At 62.1% G+C, this 14,604-nt stretch overlaps 1 protein-coding gene across 4 annotated transcripts in view; it reads left to right on the forward strand.

The window, feature by feature from the left end:
* VAV2 (vav guanine nucleotide exchange factor 2) overlaps window positions 1-14,604 on the forward strand; it is a 175,009-nt gene that overhangs the window by 139,273 nt on the left and 21,132 nt on the right. For all 4 annotated transcript variants that reach the window (XM_055401057.2, XM_088841008.1, XM_055401055.2 and 1 more), the window contains exons 9-14: window positions 6,212-6,311; window positions 7,226-7,321; window positions 8,115-8,183; window positions 9,515-9,601; window positions 12,083-12,168; window positions 12,887-13,019. In XM_055401057.2, the coding sequence (XP_055257032.2) occupies window positions 6,212-6,311; window positions 7,226-7,321; window positions 8,115-8,183; window positions 9,515-9,601; window positions 12,083-12,168; window positions 12,887-13,019 (571 nt within the window). The remainder of the gene's footprint in view (window positions 1-6,211; window positions 6,312-7,225; window positions 7,322-8,114; window positions 8,184-9,514; window positions 9,602-12,082; window positions 12,169-12,886; window positions 13,020-14,604) is intronic.

A 14,604-nucleotide genomic window follows, 5' to 3' on the forward strand; every position in this document is an offset into this window, starting at 1 on the left:
GTAAACTGAGGAAACTGCCTGCCCTCCCAGCCTGGACGGGACGGAGCCTCACGGGGGCCCTAGCAGTCCCTTCACCTCTGTTCCTGGGCGTCTGGGTGGATAGGGACCTTCTTGCCATCAGGGTTCCCTGCTGTGCTGTGGGCCCCGAGGATCCGATGCCAAGGGACTCTGACTCTGAGCCTCGTGGGCGTGGCCTTTGGCAGCTGCTGTTGTAGGAACCAACCCCCCAGCCCCCTGCAGGCCCGAGGGAGGGGCTTCAGGGGCTCCGGGCCCCCAGGGCGGAGGACACATGCCTGCTTCCTTGCCGGGACGCCACACCTGGACTTCTTTATCGGTTGCTAAGGGGCAAAGATGGCATTTGTGCCCCTTGGTGCCATGCGGGTGACTAGAGGCCAGGCCTGGTCCCCACCCAGTGAAGGCAGCAGCGGCCGGCCGTGTGGAGGGGCCAACCCCAGGTGACTGGGCCGGGTGCGGGCGGCAGCTGTGGGCGCAGATGTCTGGCCGTCCTGGCGTAAACCAGCTTCAGCCCTGAACTTAGGGAGACAGTTGTTCTGGGTCCAAGAAGCACAGAGCACTGGACCTTCCAGTGGTGCCCTGGTCCCGTCTGAGTGTCCGCAGCTTCAGGGCAAATGTCCACGGAGCCGAGGGGGTGTAGACACCCTCGTCAGACTCAGGCGGCTTCTCTCCTTTGGGTCCCGCCCAGGCAGTTGGACAGAGTCTGGATGCAGAGAGGGCCCCGGCCTCCAGCCCAGCAGCATCACCTGCAGTCCTTGTGGCCCTTAGTGACAGCCCTGGTCCGGTATCCAGACTGTCATGGGGGAGAGAGTGACAGATCTTTAGGAATCAGTGCAGGCGCCTTGCTTTTACACTGCTATTGTGTGGCCTCTGAATCTGTTTGATTCTTTGCTTTAGGCCTCTGTTTTGTCACCCCAGCTGATGGAGGGGGATATGGAGGTGGCCTTCTGTTCTCGAGAATGGCCTGCTGGAGCCTGGCCGGGGTGGGGGGCGTGGAATCGATTCTGGAAGCTTCCGGCTGAGTGCGGAGGGCAGCTGTCAGGATGGCTCTGCCGTCCCAGCAGAGATCTCGGCCCCTGCTTCCCTCCCTCGCACCTTGGTCACCGGCTCTCGAGGGCGAGATGCTGACAAGGACAAAGCCAGGTGATGTGAAGGGGGCTCGCGAGAGGCCGGCCCTGCGGGGGCCCAGGAAACAGCAGTTTTAGCTACTGAAACCCCAGGAGATCCACCGGGAGACGGGGCCCCGCTTTCTGTCCATCATGGAATCTTTGGAGGAGGAGCCCACCGTCTTGGCTGCTCATTGAAGCAACCTGGAAGCTCATTAAAAATACTGATTCCTGGGGTCTGAGGAGGGGTCCCAAGAAATGCAGAGGCCCCACAGGGGCTGGTGGGGACCCTGGGTCCATGCCCTGCATCGCCCACCAGGTAACTCTCAGCTCCGCTCATAACCCTCCTGCCCAGAAGCCACCGCAGGGCGCCTTCACCTGGGACCCACTGAAGGTGCCTCCCCAGGTGCATCCAGCTCCGGGCAAGGTGCTGTGTCCCCCTGAGCGGGAAAGGGTCCTCGAGCCTGCTCTCTCAGGGCCAAGAGTCGGAGGCTCCCGGGAGCCACGAGAGAGCAGAGGTGCCCATGTAAACTCACGTACAAGGGGAGGGGAGCGGACAGGGTTCCTCCGGGGACCAGCAGGTGTGGGCACGCTGGCTGACCCGGGCGAGGGCGCGCAGATGGAGGCCGGGGGTCAGGCCGGCTCTTGAGCCCACCCTCTGCCCCCAGCAAGGTTATCTTCTCACCTGGCTGCAAGCCACCGTGCCAGGTGAGCCCACATCATGTTGCCCCCGCTGGCGAACTTGAGCTGTCAGACCTGACCCTCGCCCAGATGGCAGGCACAGCGCCTCATTCGTGCCGTGCTCTGGCTGAGCAGGGGGTGGCTGTGGATGAAGCTGGACTCTGGGCCCGTTAACCCAGCTCAAGGGCAGGTGGCTGAGGCATAGATGGATGATGTGTCCTCTCGGAGACCCTCCTCATCCCCCGTGCCCGGGCACGGCTGCCTGGTCCCCGCAATCCAGTTGGCCCATGAGCAAGACCCAGCGCCCCCCTCCACGCACGACCTCGGGCTGACCCGCCCCCAGGCCTCCTTTCCTCGGGACATAATGGATATTTCCGCCTTGGAGAACGGCAGTGAGCTGAGCGTATCCTGGTACCAAGAGCTCTGCAGACCACCACCCCCTGCAAGGCCTTGGGGACCTGGGTCCTTTTGTTGGGGTCCCTTTGTGGGAGGGGCTGGCTGCGTGTCATCAGAATATATTGGCCGAATCGCTGTGTCCACCCAGTGTCCACCTTTTCTGGCACTTCCCTTCAATTTCTGAGTCAGCCCCTATGACCCTGATGTTCGCTGACTTACCGACGCCATAAGCATTTATGGAGTGCCTACTGTGTGGAGCACCTGAGCATTTATGGAGTGCCTGCTGTGTGTGGCATTCAGACTCTGGGGCAAGGACATCATGGTGAACAGAGCTGGCTCAGCTGTCCCTGGGAATGAGTGCACAGACAAGGCTTATTATGGGCTGCCCGAGAGCAGGGGGAGGGGACATGGGGAAGGGACTTGGAGCCGACAGTGGGGGCCCCTGAAGACCTGGGTGAGACAGGATCAACCGTGAGGCCGTGTGGCAGCAGAAACTGAAGGGAAGGCCCTGGCGGGAGCCGGGAACCCTACTCTGGAAACTGGCAGAGGCCAGGGGAGCAGGAGTGAGGGGGATGAAGAGGCGGCTCTCTCGGGAGCCATCCCAGGTTCTACAGGATCTGGTAGGCTGAGAGAGGGATTCAGAATTTTTTAGCTGAGGGCAGAAAAAGCCACTGAGAAACTCAAGGGACAAGACCCTGGCAGCTCATCACGGGTGGAGAATGGGGTGGCATCCTAGTGTGGTATGACCAGTGCCAAGTGGCAGAGGACAGTCACCTCCCTCTTTTTGGAGGTTATACTCCCATTAATGTGGCCTTGATCCTGGGACAAGGCAGATACTCCTGTTAACCATGTGGCCCTAAAGAGACGTGTCCCACCCAGAGGGCAGGCTCTCGGGGGAGGTTTGCATTAAAGTCAGACTGTATTTATTGCCAGGGCTGACCGAGGCGGCCCAGAGCCCGACTTCTGGTGGGGCAGAGACTCAGTCCAGATGGGCCCCGGGGAGCTGGTGGCCTGGTGGGAGGGCAGGAGTCCTGGCTTTTAGAAGGGACTCCCTGTGGGGCTTTGCACAAGTACTGCTAGGAGGATGTCATTCAGAAAGGCAGGTCCCCCCTACCCAGGACCCCAGGGGTTTCCGTGAGTGTCTGGAGAGCGGGTCTGGGTGAGCGAGGGCTTCCACGCCCCACGGTTCTGCTGCGGCTTGACCGTGGTCTCCATTCATGGGGGCGGGGTCTCTGGGGACCTCTCGTCTCCAAGCCCGAGGCTGGGTGGTCCTGCATGGGGACGGCCCCCTCATACCCTCCTAGAGCCCCCACGGGTTCGCGTGGCCACCCTGTCTGGAGGGCTGCCCTGGACCCTCAGCTGGAAAGGCCAGACTTCTGACCCTCTCCACATCTCCCTTCCCAGATGGGGGAGCTGAGGGTGGGAGATGGGTGGGGCATAGGCGTGCGGGGGCTCAGCTTGTCCCGTGTCCCGGGGCTTGTCCCCGGTGCCTGAGCGTTTGGTGTCGTGTGCGCTGAGGCAGAAGTGACGCAGCGAGGAACCGGGCCGTCAGTCCTTCTGCGAGACGCCTGTGTGCTTCCCTTTGTGGGGCTGCAACCGAACGTTCAGGGCTAAATAACACAAGCCTGGGGCAGAGCCACACAGAGCTGCTGACAAATACCAACCGGCTCAGGAAAGGGAGGCCGGAAGATGACGGGACTCGCTCAGAGGTCGGTCTGGCACTGTAGCCGCGGTCAGTGGGGACAGACGTTAGGAAGGAGGTGGCCACCTAGATACAAACCAGTCTGTCTCCTCCCTGACAAGAGCGCTGAGTCCTCCAGGTCACTTCTGCACTCTGATGGAAATTATGTACCAACAGGTGTCTGGCGAGGGTGTGTCAGGCTGGGTCAGAGAAGGCCGCCTTCCCCGGGTGTTCCCGGGCACTCCTGTGAGACCTTGAACCATGAAGTCCTCCCTGCCTGCAGCGCTTTGCTTCCAAGTTTCAGATGCTTTTTACTCAACAGCAGTAGATTTTTATGGTTAAAATGAAGGCCCATCAACTTCACTTCCTTCACCGACTTCCTCCAACAGACTTAGAACATCCTGTCAGTTTCTCTGGATTTTCAAGGAAGAGTCAAATCGCCCACAGACTCCACAGGGAGTCTGGCCTGAGGCTGGTGATCAGACGTCGTTGTGGTGTGGACGAAGGGCAAAGGGGTCAGCATGAGTGTTCCGGGGCTATTGTCACAAATTCCCACAAACTCGGAGGCTTAACACGTCAGAAATTTAATTCTCTCTCAGGCCTGGAGGCTGGTGTCCAAAGCCGGTCTCGCCGGGCCCCGCTCTCTCTGGGGGCTGCAGGGAGGGGCCTCCCTGGTGCTTCCGGTGCCTGGGGCCCAGCTGCCATTGGCCTGTGGCCGCAGCCCCCGTCTGTCCTCTGTGCTCACTTGGCTCCTTCTGTGTCTCTGGGGCCTTTCCTCTCTTATAAGGACCTTATCCTCGGATGCAGGGCCCACCCTGGTCCCGCGTGATCTGACCGCAACTCTGAGGGCTGAGATTACACCTGCAGAGACTCTGTCTCCAGGGTCACATCCTGAGGCCCCGGTGGACATGCCTTCGGGGACTGCTGTCCCGCCCAGGACAGAGCGTCTTGGCCAGTCAGCTGGGTCCCTGAGCAGTGGGACCCGTCTCAGCGGGGCCAGCTGTGGCGGAGGCGGGGGGATTACACAGCCACAGCTCTGCCCTGCAGTTGGGTGGGGGTGGGAGGTGGCCCTGGAGCGCTAACCGTTGGACTCAGAAGATGCCTCCCCACGGGGCTGGGGAGACTGGGCTTGGGCTCCATGTGGGTTCCGGGCTGTGGGGTCTGGCCCGGCCCGGCCCAGCCACTCCCTTGCTGGTGACCTTAGGCATCTGGTCACCCCCCAGAGCCTCAGTGTGGTGTCTGAGTGAGCCTGTGAGCAGGCGTGGGTACGTCCACATCCCTTGGTCTCTGCTGTAAGTGGCCGTGGTCAGATTTCACTTGTCACCGATTTACAGATGAACATGGCTGCTCACAGCCGAGTGTGTAAGGGCCTTGTGCAGGCTGTGCCAGCCTGGGCTCCAGGCTGCATGCGGCACGCGGGGAGAAATGAGACCTGCCCCTGGAGCTCAGAGCTGGTGGTGGGCAGGGGGCCCAGCCTCCTTTGTGGACTCCAGCATACTGGACAGGCTCTTCCCCACTGCCCGCTGCCCATCTCTGTGCGTTCTGCCTGGCCCAGCTGAGCTGGAGGAGGGTTGGGGGGGGGTGGGGACACAGAGCAGGAAGTGGTAAGGCAGGGTTTTGATGGGTGAATAGAAGTTTTCTGGCTGGAGAAGGCTGCAGCTGTACTGGCTGATATGAGGGGCATGCAGTGAGGAAAGCAGGGCTGGGACCTGCTGCCCACATACTTTGTCCGCCAGAGCCTTGGGCTTAGTGAGCCGGGGGAGTGCGGAAGGTAAGGGGGTGCCCCAAGGCTGGCCGCTCGGGGGCTCCGGGCTCCAGGTGATCAGGAGAAGGTCTGCAGGGCCTGGGAGGGAGTCAGGGCTGCTGAGGAGCCGGGGGGCCTCTGTGCCCGGGAATGTGGGCACTGCCCTCTGGGCCGTGGGCAGGGATTTTGCTGCCCACGTAGCCTTCCCTCAATGAGGGTCGGCCGTGCCTTACGGACCAGCACAGCTTGCACAGAGATCTCTGGGTCTCCAGCATCTGATCGCTTCCAGAGATTAGGGTCTTAATCAACTTTCATGTGAAAACTCTCAGTTTAATAGCAAATCATTGGCGTGGGAAGGTTCGGGGAAGGTGGGTGCCTGTTTACCCCATGGTTGGCAGCCCTCCTCCTGAGCAGGGAAGGGAGGGAACACAGCCTCATGGGGAATACTCGTGAGGAGTTGTCGCGGGGAGAGACCTATGGCTGTCATGAAAGCAGAATGGACTCACACCAAGTGTGTGTGTATGTCTGTGCCTGTGTGTCTGTGTGTCTCTGTGTGTGTCTGTGTGTGTGTGTGCGCCCACCGCCCAGGCTCCTGATCTACGGGGAATACTGCAGTCACATGGAGCACGCCCAGAACACACTGAACCAGCTCCTGGCCAGCAGGGAGGACTTCAGACAGAAAGTCGAGGTACTGGGGACTTCCCGCCTGGGCCCGCCCATCCCTGGCTGTTTCCGCCCATCCCTGGCCTCTTGCCCGTTTCCTGGAAAGGTGGGGACGGGGCAGTGATGTGACGTGTTTGTAGATGTTTTTGGCCGATGAGCTTTTTTTCCTTTGCTTTATGTTGGGGATTGAGAGTAGGCAGGGGGAGATCACAGGCCCAGGCCCAGGCCCAGCCTGAGTCCCCTGGGTGCAGCTGTGGCAGGGCCCCAGGACCAGATCTGGCTTAGCGGGGGCCTACGACTGATCCCTGAACCTGGTCTGTTTGGACCCTGAGGGGGCCCCAGGTGATGGACGTTTGCTGGGAGCCGTGGAGTCTCCCAGCCCTGTGAGTCTCACCCACCTTGAGCCCCCGACGTGAGCTCCTCTCCAGGCTCCTGCCACCTTTGGGCAGGAAATGGTTCTCAGAGACGGGGCTTCCCAGGTTGCATCTGGCTGCTCAGATGGTTTCCAGGGTGAATCCTGGTGGCATGTCCCCTTTCTCCCGCAGTGTTGGGGAGTGACACGCCCCTTGGAGAGGCCTGATGCCCCTGTGTATCCAGGCAGCCCCTGGGAGCCCTCATTCCTGAGGGTGGTCCCCCGTTAGTGTGAGCTGGCTCCCCTGAGTGTCTCAGGTAGACCCTAGGCCAGGGGTCGCTCAGAATCCACCCCCAGGTGGCCACTGCAGACTCCTGAGACTGTGAGAAGCGGCAGGCCCCTTTTCCTCTGCACACACAGGATGTGGGGAGGGTATCTGGGAGCCCAACCAGAGATGCACTGGACACCTGGCTGTGGTTCAGGTCTTGGGTCTGCCCTCCTCCCCAGGCTGGGAGCTGGGGGTGCTGGGGTCTGGCATCCCTGAGCGAGGATGCTCTGAATCCACTTGCCGCTCCCCCGACACCCAGGAATGCACCCTGAAGGTCCAGGACGGGAAGTTCAAGCTGCAGGACCTGCTGGTGGTCCCCATGCAGAGGGTCCTCAAATACCACCTGCTCCTCAAGGTGAGGCGGGCCGCGGCAGGTCAGGGCCCACAGGGCCCAGGGTGTGCGGTGGAGCTCACAGACGGGCCAGGCCGACAGACGAACAAGCAGAGGAGAACAGTCCATGACTGCTGCCCAGAAGCTGTAAAACAGGGACTCCCCTGGTGGTCCGGGGGTTCAGACTGTTCACTCCCAGTGCAGGGGGCCCGGGGGTTCAATCCCCGGTTGGGGAACTGAGAGCCCACATGCCAGGAGGCGCAGGCCAAAAAAAAAAAAACTAAGGATCAGGAGCTGTGCAGTGTTTATTTGTGTTACGAGTATTTGTCAGTTAGTACCCAGGGAACATTACAATTCAGATCAGTAAGAGACAACAAAACAGGAGACAGAAAATAAGAGGCCAGAAATAAGAGCTCTGGGGGCTGGACTCTTAACCAGTCGGTGACCTTCCTGTTGTCATGAGATCAGGAAACCCTTCAGGACTGACAGACTGCTGGGGGGATGGTGGTCTCCGTGAGGTGCAGGCCGAGGCTCCTCAGTGAGTCCACAGGTCCCCTTTTCTTCTCAGCTCCTGGCTTTGTGTGTCTTAGCGTCCCTCTCTTTATCCATGAGAGTTGGGGACAGCTCACCTCAAAGTCGTGTGTCCCCTGGGGGTGGAGTTGCCATCGGTCTGGAATTGGGCAGTCAGACCAGAGCCTGGGGGAGGGTGCATGGGGGCTGTGTCCGGGGCGGGGGGCTGGCTCTCTGTGCGCATCTGGTGCAGGGTGGGGGCGGGCCCAGGCCCTGGGTGGTGACCCAGTGCCCTCCGCCTCTCCAGGAACTTCTGAGCCATTCCACCGACCGGCCGGAGAGGCAGCAGCTCAAAGAAGCGCTGGAGGCCATGCAGGTGTGTCACCGAGGCAGGGGGGAGGCTGGCCGACAGCGCTTTACAGGTCGGGCCTGCCGCCGTGGACCGGACCTGGGCTGACAAACAACCTGACCTGTGTGACCTGAGACGTAGATTCTCCTGGGACGGCAGGAGACAGAGGAGGGGGCAGGAGGCTGGATGAGACCCACCAAGGGCAGAGGGGCCGTGTGTGTGTGTGTAGGGGGTTTCTCTTCCCTAGCCTCCCCGCCAGCCTGCAGGGACTCCCCCGGGACTCCGTTCCTCCTGCCTCTCTGACTGTCCACCCCTGCCGTCAGCAGAACCCAGGCAGCGGACTCGATTCTGGGCTGCCTGGCCCCGTGGTTCCCTCTGTCCAGCCCCGTGGCAGCTGCTTCTGAAATGCACCCCACCACTCCAGCCACGCCGCCTCTCCCCTGCCCGCTCCGTCCACGGAAGCTGCTGAGCAGCTCCGCCCTGAAAGGAGAGCCCAGCTCCGTCCCTCCCCACTCAGAGCCGGCCCGTGGCTCCCTCCATCCGTGGTGCCTGGCCCCTGATGCACCCCCCTTCTGGGCAGGCCCCCGCGGGGGCTCCATCCTTTCTCACCTGTGCGTTGGCTCGGGCTGAACTTGGCCCCAGTCACCGAGCCGTGCCCTGTGCTTTCTCCGTCTTTACAAAGCCGTGTTCCCAGGAGGCCCGCCCCTTTTCTGGCTTCTGCGCCTCGCTTCTGGGCAGTCTGTGTTGAGAGGTCCTCTGAGCGGCCTGTCCTGGAGATTGTCACTCCAGGCCGTGGGCCACGGAGGTCGTGGGGGCTGGACAGTTCACTGTCCTGCCTTTGGGTCTCGGAGTCTGCCCTGCTGGTGGGCTTGCTCGTGAGGACCGGCAGGGGGCACTGGAGGGGAGCCCGAGCCGGCTCTCGCCCCCCACCCACCCACCACCCACCCCAGGTTCTGGGTGCCTGCCCTCTCAGCCCGCTGGAGCGCAGCAGGCAGTGCCCTCTGGTGACCGCTGGGAGGCCGCAGCACGTGGACGGCCGGGCCCAGGACTTCCCTTGCTCCACAAGGAGCTGGCTGGCCCAGGTTCCCCTTGGCTGCTGTCTTCCACTCAGACCGAGAAGGGGGCTGGGTGACGGTAGAAGGGATCCACTCTGGTCTATGAGGGGGGTTTCCCAGCCTGCCGGTGGGCTGCACCTCCCCTGTCTTATTTATTTGTCAAGTGAGTGATGCCTCTCACCCTGCATCACTTCGAGGCCCAGTCTCCTCCGGGGACAGGGGACGGTGCCCTGGGAACGTCCGGCCCTCGGACGGTGCCCAGCACGGGCCTGCTAACCCCCTCCCACCTCTGTTGTGTCCCAGGACTTGGCCATGTACATAAACGAAGTTAAGCGGGACAAAGAGACCCTGAAGAAAATCAGCGAATTTCAGAGCTCTATAGAAAACTTGGTAAGTGTGTTGACTGCCCGAAGAGCAGAGATAATTGCGATCGTCTCTCTCTCTGTAAATATAGATATAATTTCTAAGCATTACTTTTACAATCGTGGCATTGAATCAGCACAAGGGTGACCGCACACTGCCCGTCAGGGTAGTGCAGGCAGGTGCAGCCGTGCCCCGCCGAGAGAGGGGAGCAGCTTCTGGAGCTGAGTCTGACCTTGAACTGCCGGGCTGTGCACCCTGGCCAGCCCAGGTGCCCTGTGCACATAGGTGGCTGCTGGCTGAGGGCAGGGCCTGAGGGTAAGGACACTCGTGACTGCCCCACCCTCCCTGCCTAGCCTGGACCAGGACTCTCTTGGGTCCAAGGGGAGGATGTGGCTTCCAGGGGGCTGTGGCTCCTCTTGGTCTGGGCCCACTGGCCACCCCCGTCTGTGGCCCCTGGGAGGGACAGTGGAGAGGGTTCAGTCACACTGTCCGGGAGCTGCCCTGGACTCTCCTCTCCACCTTGGCCTCTAGCAGGGTAACGCCTCACGGGACCTGATCCCCGGGTCCGTCAGAGGCTCAGCCTCGGGTGCTGGGTGCAGTGCGCTGTCCTGCGGGGAGGGGAGACGGGCCATCCCCGGAAGCAGGCCCGTCCCTGCCGTGTCTGCGAGTGCCGGCTTCACGCAGTCTGTGGTACGTTTAGCCCGGGTTTCTCCGTCTCAGCGCCGGTGGCACCTGGAGCCGGCCACCTGTGGTGGGGGCATCTGCCCTGTGCGTCATAGGATGGTGGGCTGCACCCCGGGTTCTGTCCTCGATGCTGGTAGCATCCCGTGCTTTGGGGGCCCAAGTGATGACCACCACACACACCTCCAGACGTCACCAGAGGCCCCTGCGTGCAGAATCACCCTGGCCACAAACCACTGGTTTGCACACATTTTCACCTCCTGGTCCCTGAACTTACAGGGTCTGGGGGAGTCGCTGTCTAGGGCAGATCCCCTGGCTACCCCACCAGGGTCAGAAGAGCCCAGGCGGGACTGCCCGTGCAGACACGGGGTGTGAAAACCGTGACGTGTCATCCCACAAAGAAAACAGAAGTTGCCAGACAGCGTTATGACTTGACCGATTTTTCTGTCCTGTCAGAGGGCAGAGGAGGTTAAGGGCGACTGTGCCAGGCTGTTGGCAGTGGTGTCAGTACCTGGTGGGGCCTGGCCTGTCCGTCATCCCCTCACTGAGTGTCGGACATTTTCGATGGATGGACGGGCACTACTTTTATACTTTTGTAATGCAACATCTTTTGTTTTTAAGTTTTCACCTATGAGCAGTTCTGGCTCATTAAATAGCAAAAATTAAACAGACGGTGAGCAGGTGTGTGGTTTTCTGTGGACCCCGTCCAAGCAGGCGGAGCTAGTGCCTTTCTTGCTGCACTTTGGAGATGAGACCTGAGGGCTCTGTGCCACTGATCAGGGCGTTGGTCCCAGCCTGTGTGACACCAAGGCTGCACATTGTTTTCTTTTGCCGTTTTATTCATGTTTTATTTGTGGCTGTGCTAGCTCATGGTTTGCTGCACAGGCTTTCTCTGGTTGTGGCGAGTGGGGGCTGCTCTCCAGTTTAGGTGCAGGGGTTTCTCATTGGGGTGGCTTCTCTTGTTTTGCGGCACGGGCCCTGGGGCTCGATGAGACTGCAGCAGTTACAATTCCTGGGTCTAGAGCACAGGCTCAGTAGTTGTGGCACACGGGCTTAGTTGCTCTGAAGCATGTGGGATCTTCCCAGACCTTGTCTCCTGCATGAGCAGGTGGATTCTTTACCACTGAGCCACCAGGGAAGCCCCCATGATGCACGTGCTCTGGAAGCTTCTGGAAAAGAGAAAACTCTGAAAGAAGATCCTGAGAGCCTCCATCGTAACTCTGGGCGAGCTGGCCCCAGAGCACTTGGCAACATCCCCTCCTTTTTCTGTCGGCGAAGATGGGCGCAGGGCAACCTGTCCAGGGCGGTCTCTTGTGAATCAGAGCAGAGCAAGAGGCACAAACCAGGCGGAAAACGAAACTGAAATCCCTGCAAACCAGAGAGAGGGTTTTGACTCAGAGGCTCTTCCTGTGGCAAATGAGCCGCAGGCAGGACCCCCGCGCCCCGCCCGCCCCCCGTCTGATAAGCGCTGTCTGTTCTCTTTTTGATTCCGTTTCTCCGGGTTGGGCGTCTCGCTTTCCCCACCCGCTTTCCACTCAGGCTCCACACAACAGCGGCCTGTTACCATGAGCCCCCCATCAATCGCCCTTTGTTGCCGCAGAGCTGGGGGGAGTCCAGAGTGGAGGCCTCAGGCCCGGTTCCTCCCCACCCTCCCCTCCGTGCTCTGTCCTCAGCAGCAGCCAGAAACCACAGGGCTGGTCTCCTACGGCTCCCGCCTTTGGTTTCCGTGGGAAACAGCCGCCCCGGGCACGCGCCCACCTGTGTTTCTCTCCACGTAGGGAACGCGCTCTGGCTCCAGGGCTCACGGCTTTCTCCTTTCTTTCCCAGCAAGTGAAACTGGAGGAATTCGGGCGACCAAAGATCGACGGGGAGCTGAAGGTCCGGTCCATAGTCAACCACACCAAGCAGGACAGGTGAGTGGAGCAGGCCCGGGCCGGCGCACCCCGAGCCAGACGCCCCGCCCCAGGGCACCCTGCACCCTCACAGGTCTGGAAACGGCTTTTCCTGTGAATTCAGCTTCGGGTTGCTCCATTCTGATTGCTTCCTTCGTTCTCTGTGAGGGTGACGGCCCGTAGCTGCCCTGCCCGTGGCTGGCACTGCACGGGGCTGGGGGCCAGCTGGAGGCTTCTAGGGGCGGCTGTGTGAGTTCTCCGCCAAAGGGACAGTCAGGAGTGCCGGGCAGGACACAGGAAAGCCCCCAGTGCGCTGGCACGGCCCTAGTGTGGTCAGTCCTCCGCTCGTACCCACTGTGTCCCAGGCCTGGGACCGTGACTGAGGTCACAGCAGATATGAGAACCCTGCGCCCACAGGGCTCCCCGTCCAGTGGGCAATGGACATGTCAGTGGGAGTGACCGTCGGAGGCCAGTGCTGGGAGGAAGGCCAGCTTGAGGGGCAGAGGAGCCCATAAGCACCTCGGGTCTCCAGGGCAGGAGCCTAGGTGGGCTTCCTGGAGGAGGTGTATCTGGGCAGCTGAGACCTGGCTGAGGGGTCAGAGTTAGCCAGGGGGGCGGGCTCAGGCTTGGGGAGGGAACAGCCCTCCCGCCGCCCACCGAGGCGCCTGTGGCCGTCACGTGACCCCAGAGCCCAGGGCACTGGCCGAGCTGACGGGCCCCGGGCCGTGCTGCCGGGCAGGTACCTGTTCCTGTTTGACAAGGTGGTCATCGTCTGCAAGAGGAGGGGTTACAGTTATGAGCTGAAGGAGATCATAGAGCTGCTCTTCCACAAGATGACCGACGACCCCACAAACAACAAGGACGTCAAGAAGGTGGGCCCCCAGCTTCCTGGGGCGGCGGAGGGGCTTCTCAGGCTGGGGCTGGGCCCGGGGCAGGCGCTGACCCTGCTGAGGGAGGCGTCGTGGGGTGGCCAGACAAAGGGCAGTCTGGTGGCGGGCTGGGCTCTAGCTGCTCTGTAAGGCCCAGCACCTGCCTGGCCTCTTGTCTGAGTCTTTCCTGGGGTTGGGGCAGGGGCCCCAATCCAGATCCCAGCTCCCCAGTGAGGATGCTGAGTGGGGGCCCTGCTGCAGGCCTCTGGTGGAGTCCAGCCTTAGACATTGGCGGCCTGGCTCCAGCCCCTGTGCAGCAAGAGACACTCCTGCCCCTCCCCAGCCCTCCTCGGACGAAAGTGCTGGATGGGTCTTCCTATGGAGTCTCAGACTCTGATGTCCAGACAGGAGTCTGTGGGCTAGTGCGGGAGGGGCCGTGACTGAGGAAGGCGGGGCCGTGATGGAGGAAGGCGGGGCCGTGACGGATGGAGGCGGGGCCGTGACGGGTGGAGGCGGGGCCGTGACGGGTGGAGGCGGGGCCGTGACGGAGGGAGGCGGGGGTGTGACGGAGGGAGGCGGGGCCGTGACTGAGGGAGGCGGGGCCGTGACGGAGGGAGGCGGGGCCGTGACGGATGGAGGCGGGGCCGTGACGGGTGGAGGCGGGGCCGTGACGGAGGGAGGCGGGGCCGTGACTGAGGGAGGCGGGGCCGTGACGGGTGGAGGCGGGGCCGTGACGGATGGAGGCGGGGCCGTGACGGGTGGAGGCGGGGCCGTGACGGATGGAGGCGGGGGTGTGACGGAGGGAGGCGGGGCCGTGACTGAGGGAGGCGGGGCCGTGACGGATGGAGGCGGGGCCGTGACTCCTGCACTCTGTGCTGAGCACCCCCCAGGTGCAGCTGTGGGCTGGGTGGGGGTGCAGGGAACCAAAGTGCTAAAGAGCCTGGACTCGAGCTTACAGGTAGAAAGCAGTAGCTCCCCGCAGGCTCAGGGGAGGCTGAGTACAGCCCTTCACCTTCCCCTCTGGGAGGAAGGCCTTGCCCTGGCTGCCCTGTCCCGGGGCACTTGGTGTGGGCTGTGTCCTGAGTTACGGTCGCCCACGCGGGGCTGGGCCAGGCTCCTCGATGACCTCATCTCCCCTTTTCCTTTCCTCTCCTCATGCTGCCTAGTCTCACGGGAAGATGGTAAGCCCCCAGCGCCCTGCTGCTCACCGCCTTCCTGCCTCCGGGCCTGGTGCTGACAGTTCTTTCCTGAGCCAGGAGTGGGGCCTGGGGGCTCCGGGGGTGGGGTCTGGGGGTTCCAGGAGTGAGATCTGGGAGCTCCGGCAGTGGTTTGGGGGCTCCGGGAATGGGGTCTGGGGGCTCCGGCAATGGAACTGGGGGCTCCAGCAGTGGGTCTGGGGGCTCTGGGAGTGGGGTCTGGGGGCTCTGGGTGGGCCTGAGCCAGGTGAGCTCATGGCATTCTCCTTGGCCTCGCCTCGGCCTCTGGCTTGTGAGACGACACATGTTGGCGATCACAGATCTGCCTGCAGTTGAGGGTGTGAAGTGATGCCCCCCGCCTCCCGCACTTTGGTCCCTGGAGGCTGAGGACG

The sequence above is a fragment of the Moschus berezovskii genome, chromosome 11 (assembly GCF_049115385.1).
Source record: "Moschus berezovskii isolate FMDL1 chromosome 11, NW_MosBer_1.0, whole genome shotgun sequence".
NCBI classification, from domain to species: domain Eukaryota; kingdom Metazoa; phylum Chordata; class Mammalia; order Artiodactyla; family Moschidae; genus Moschus; species Moschus berezovskii.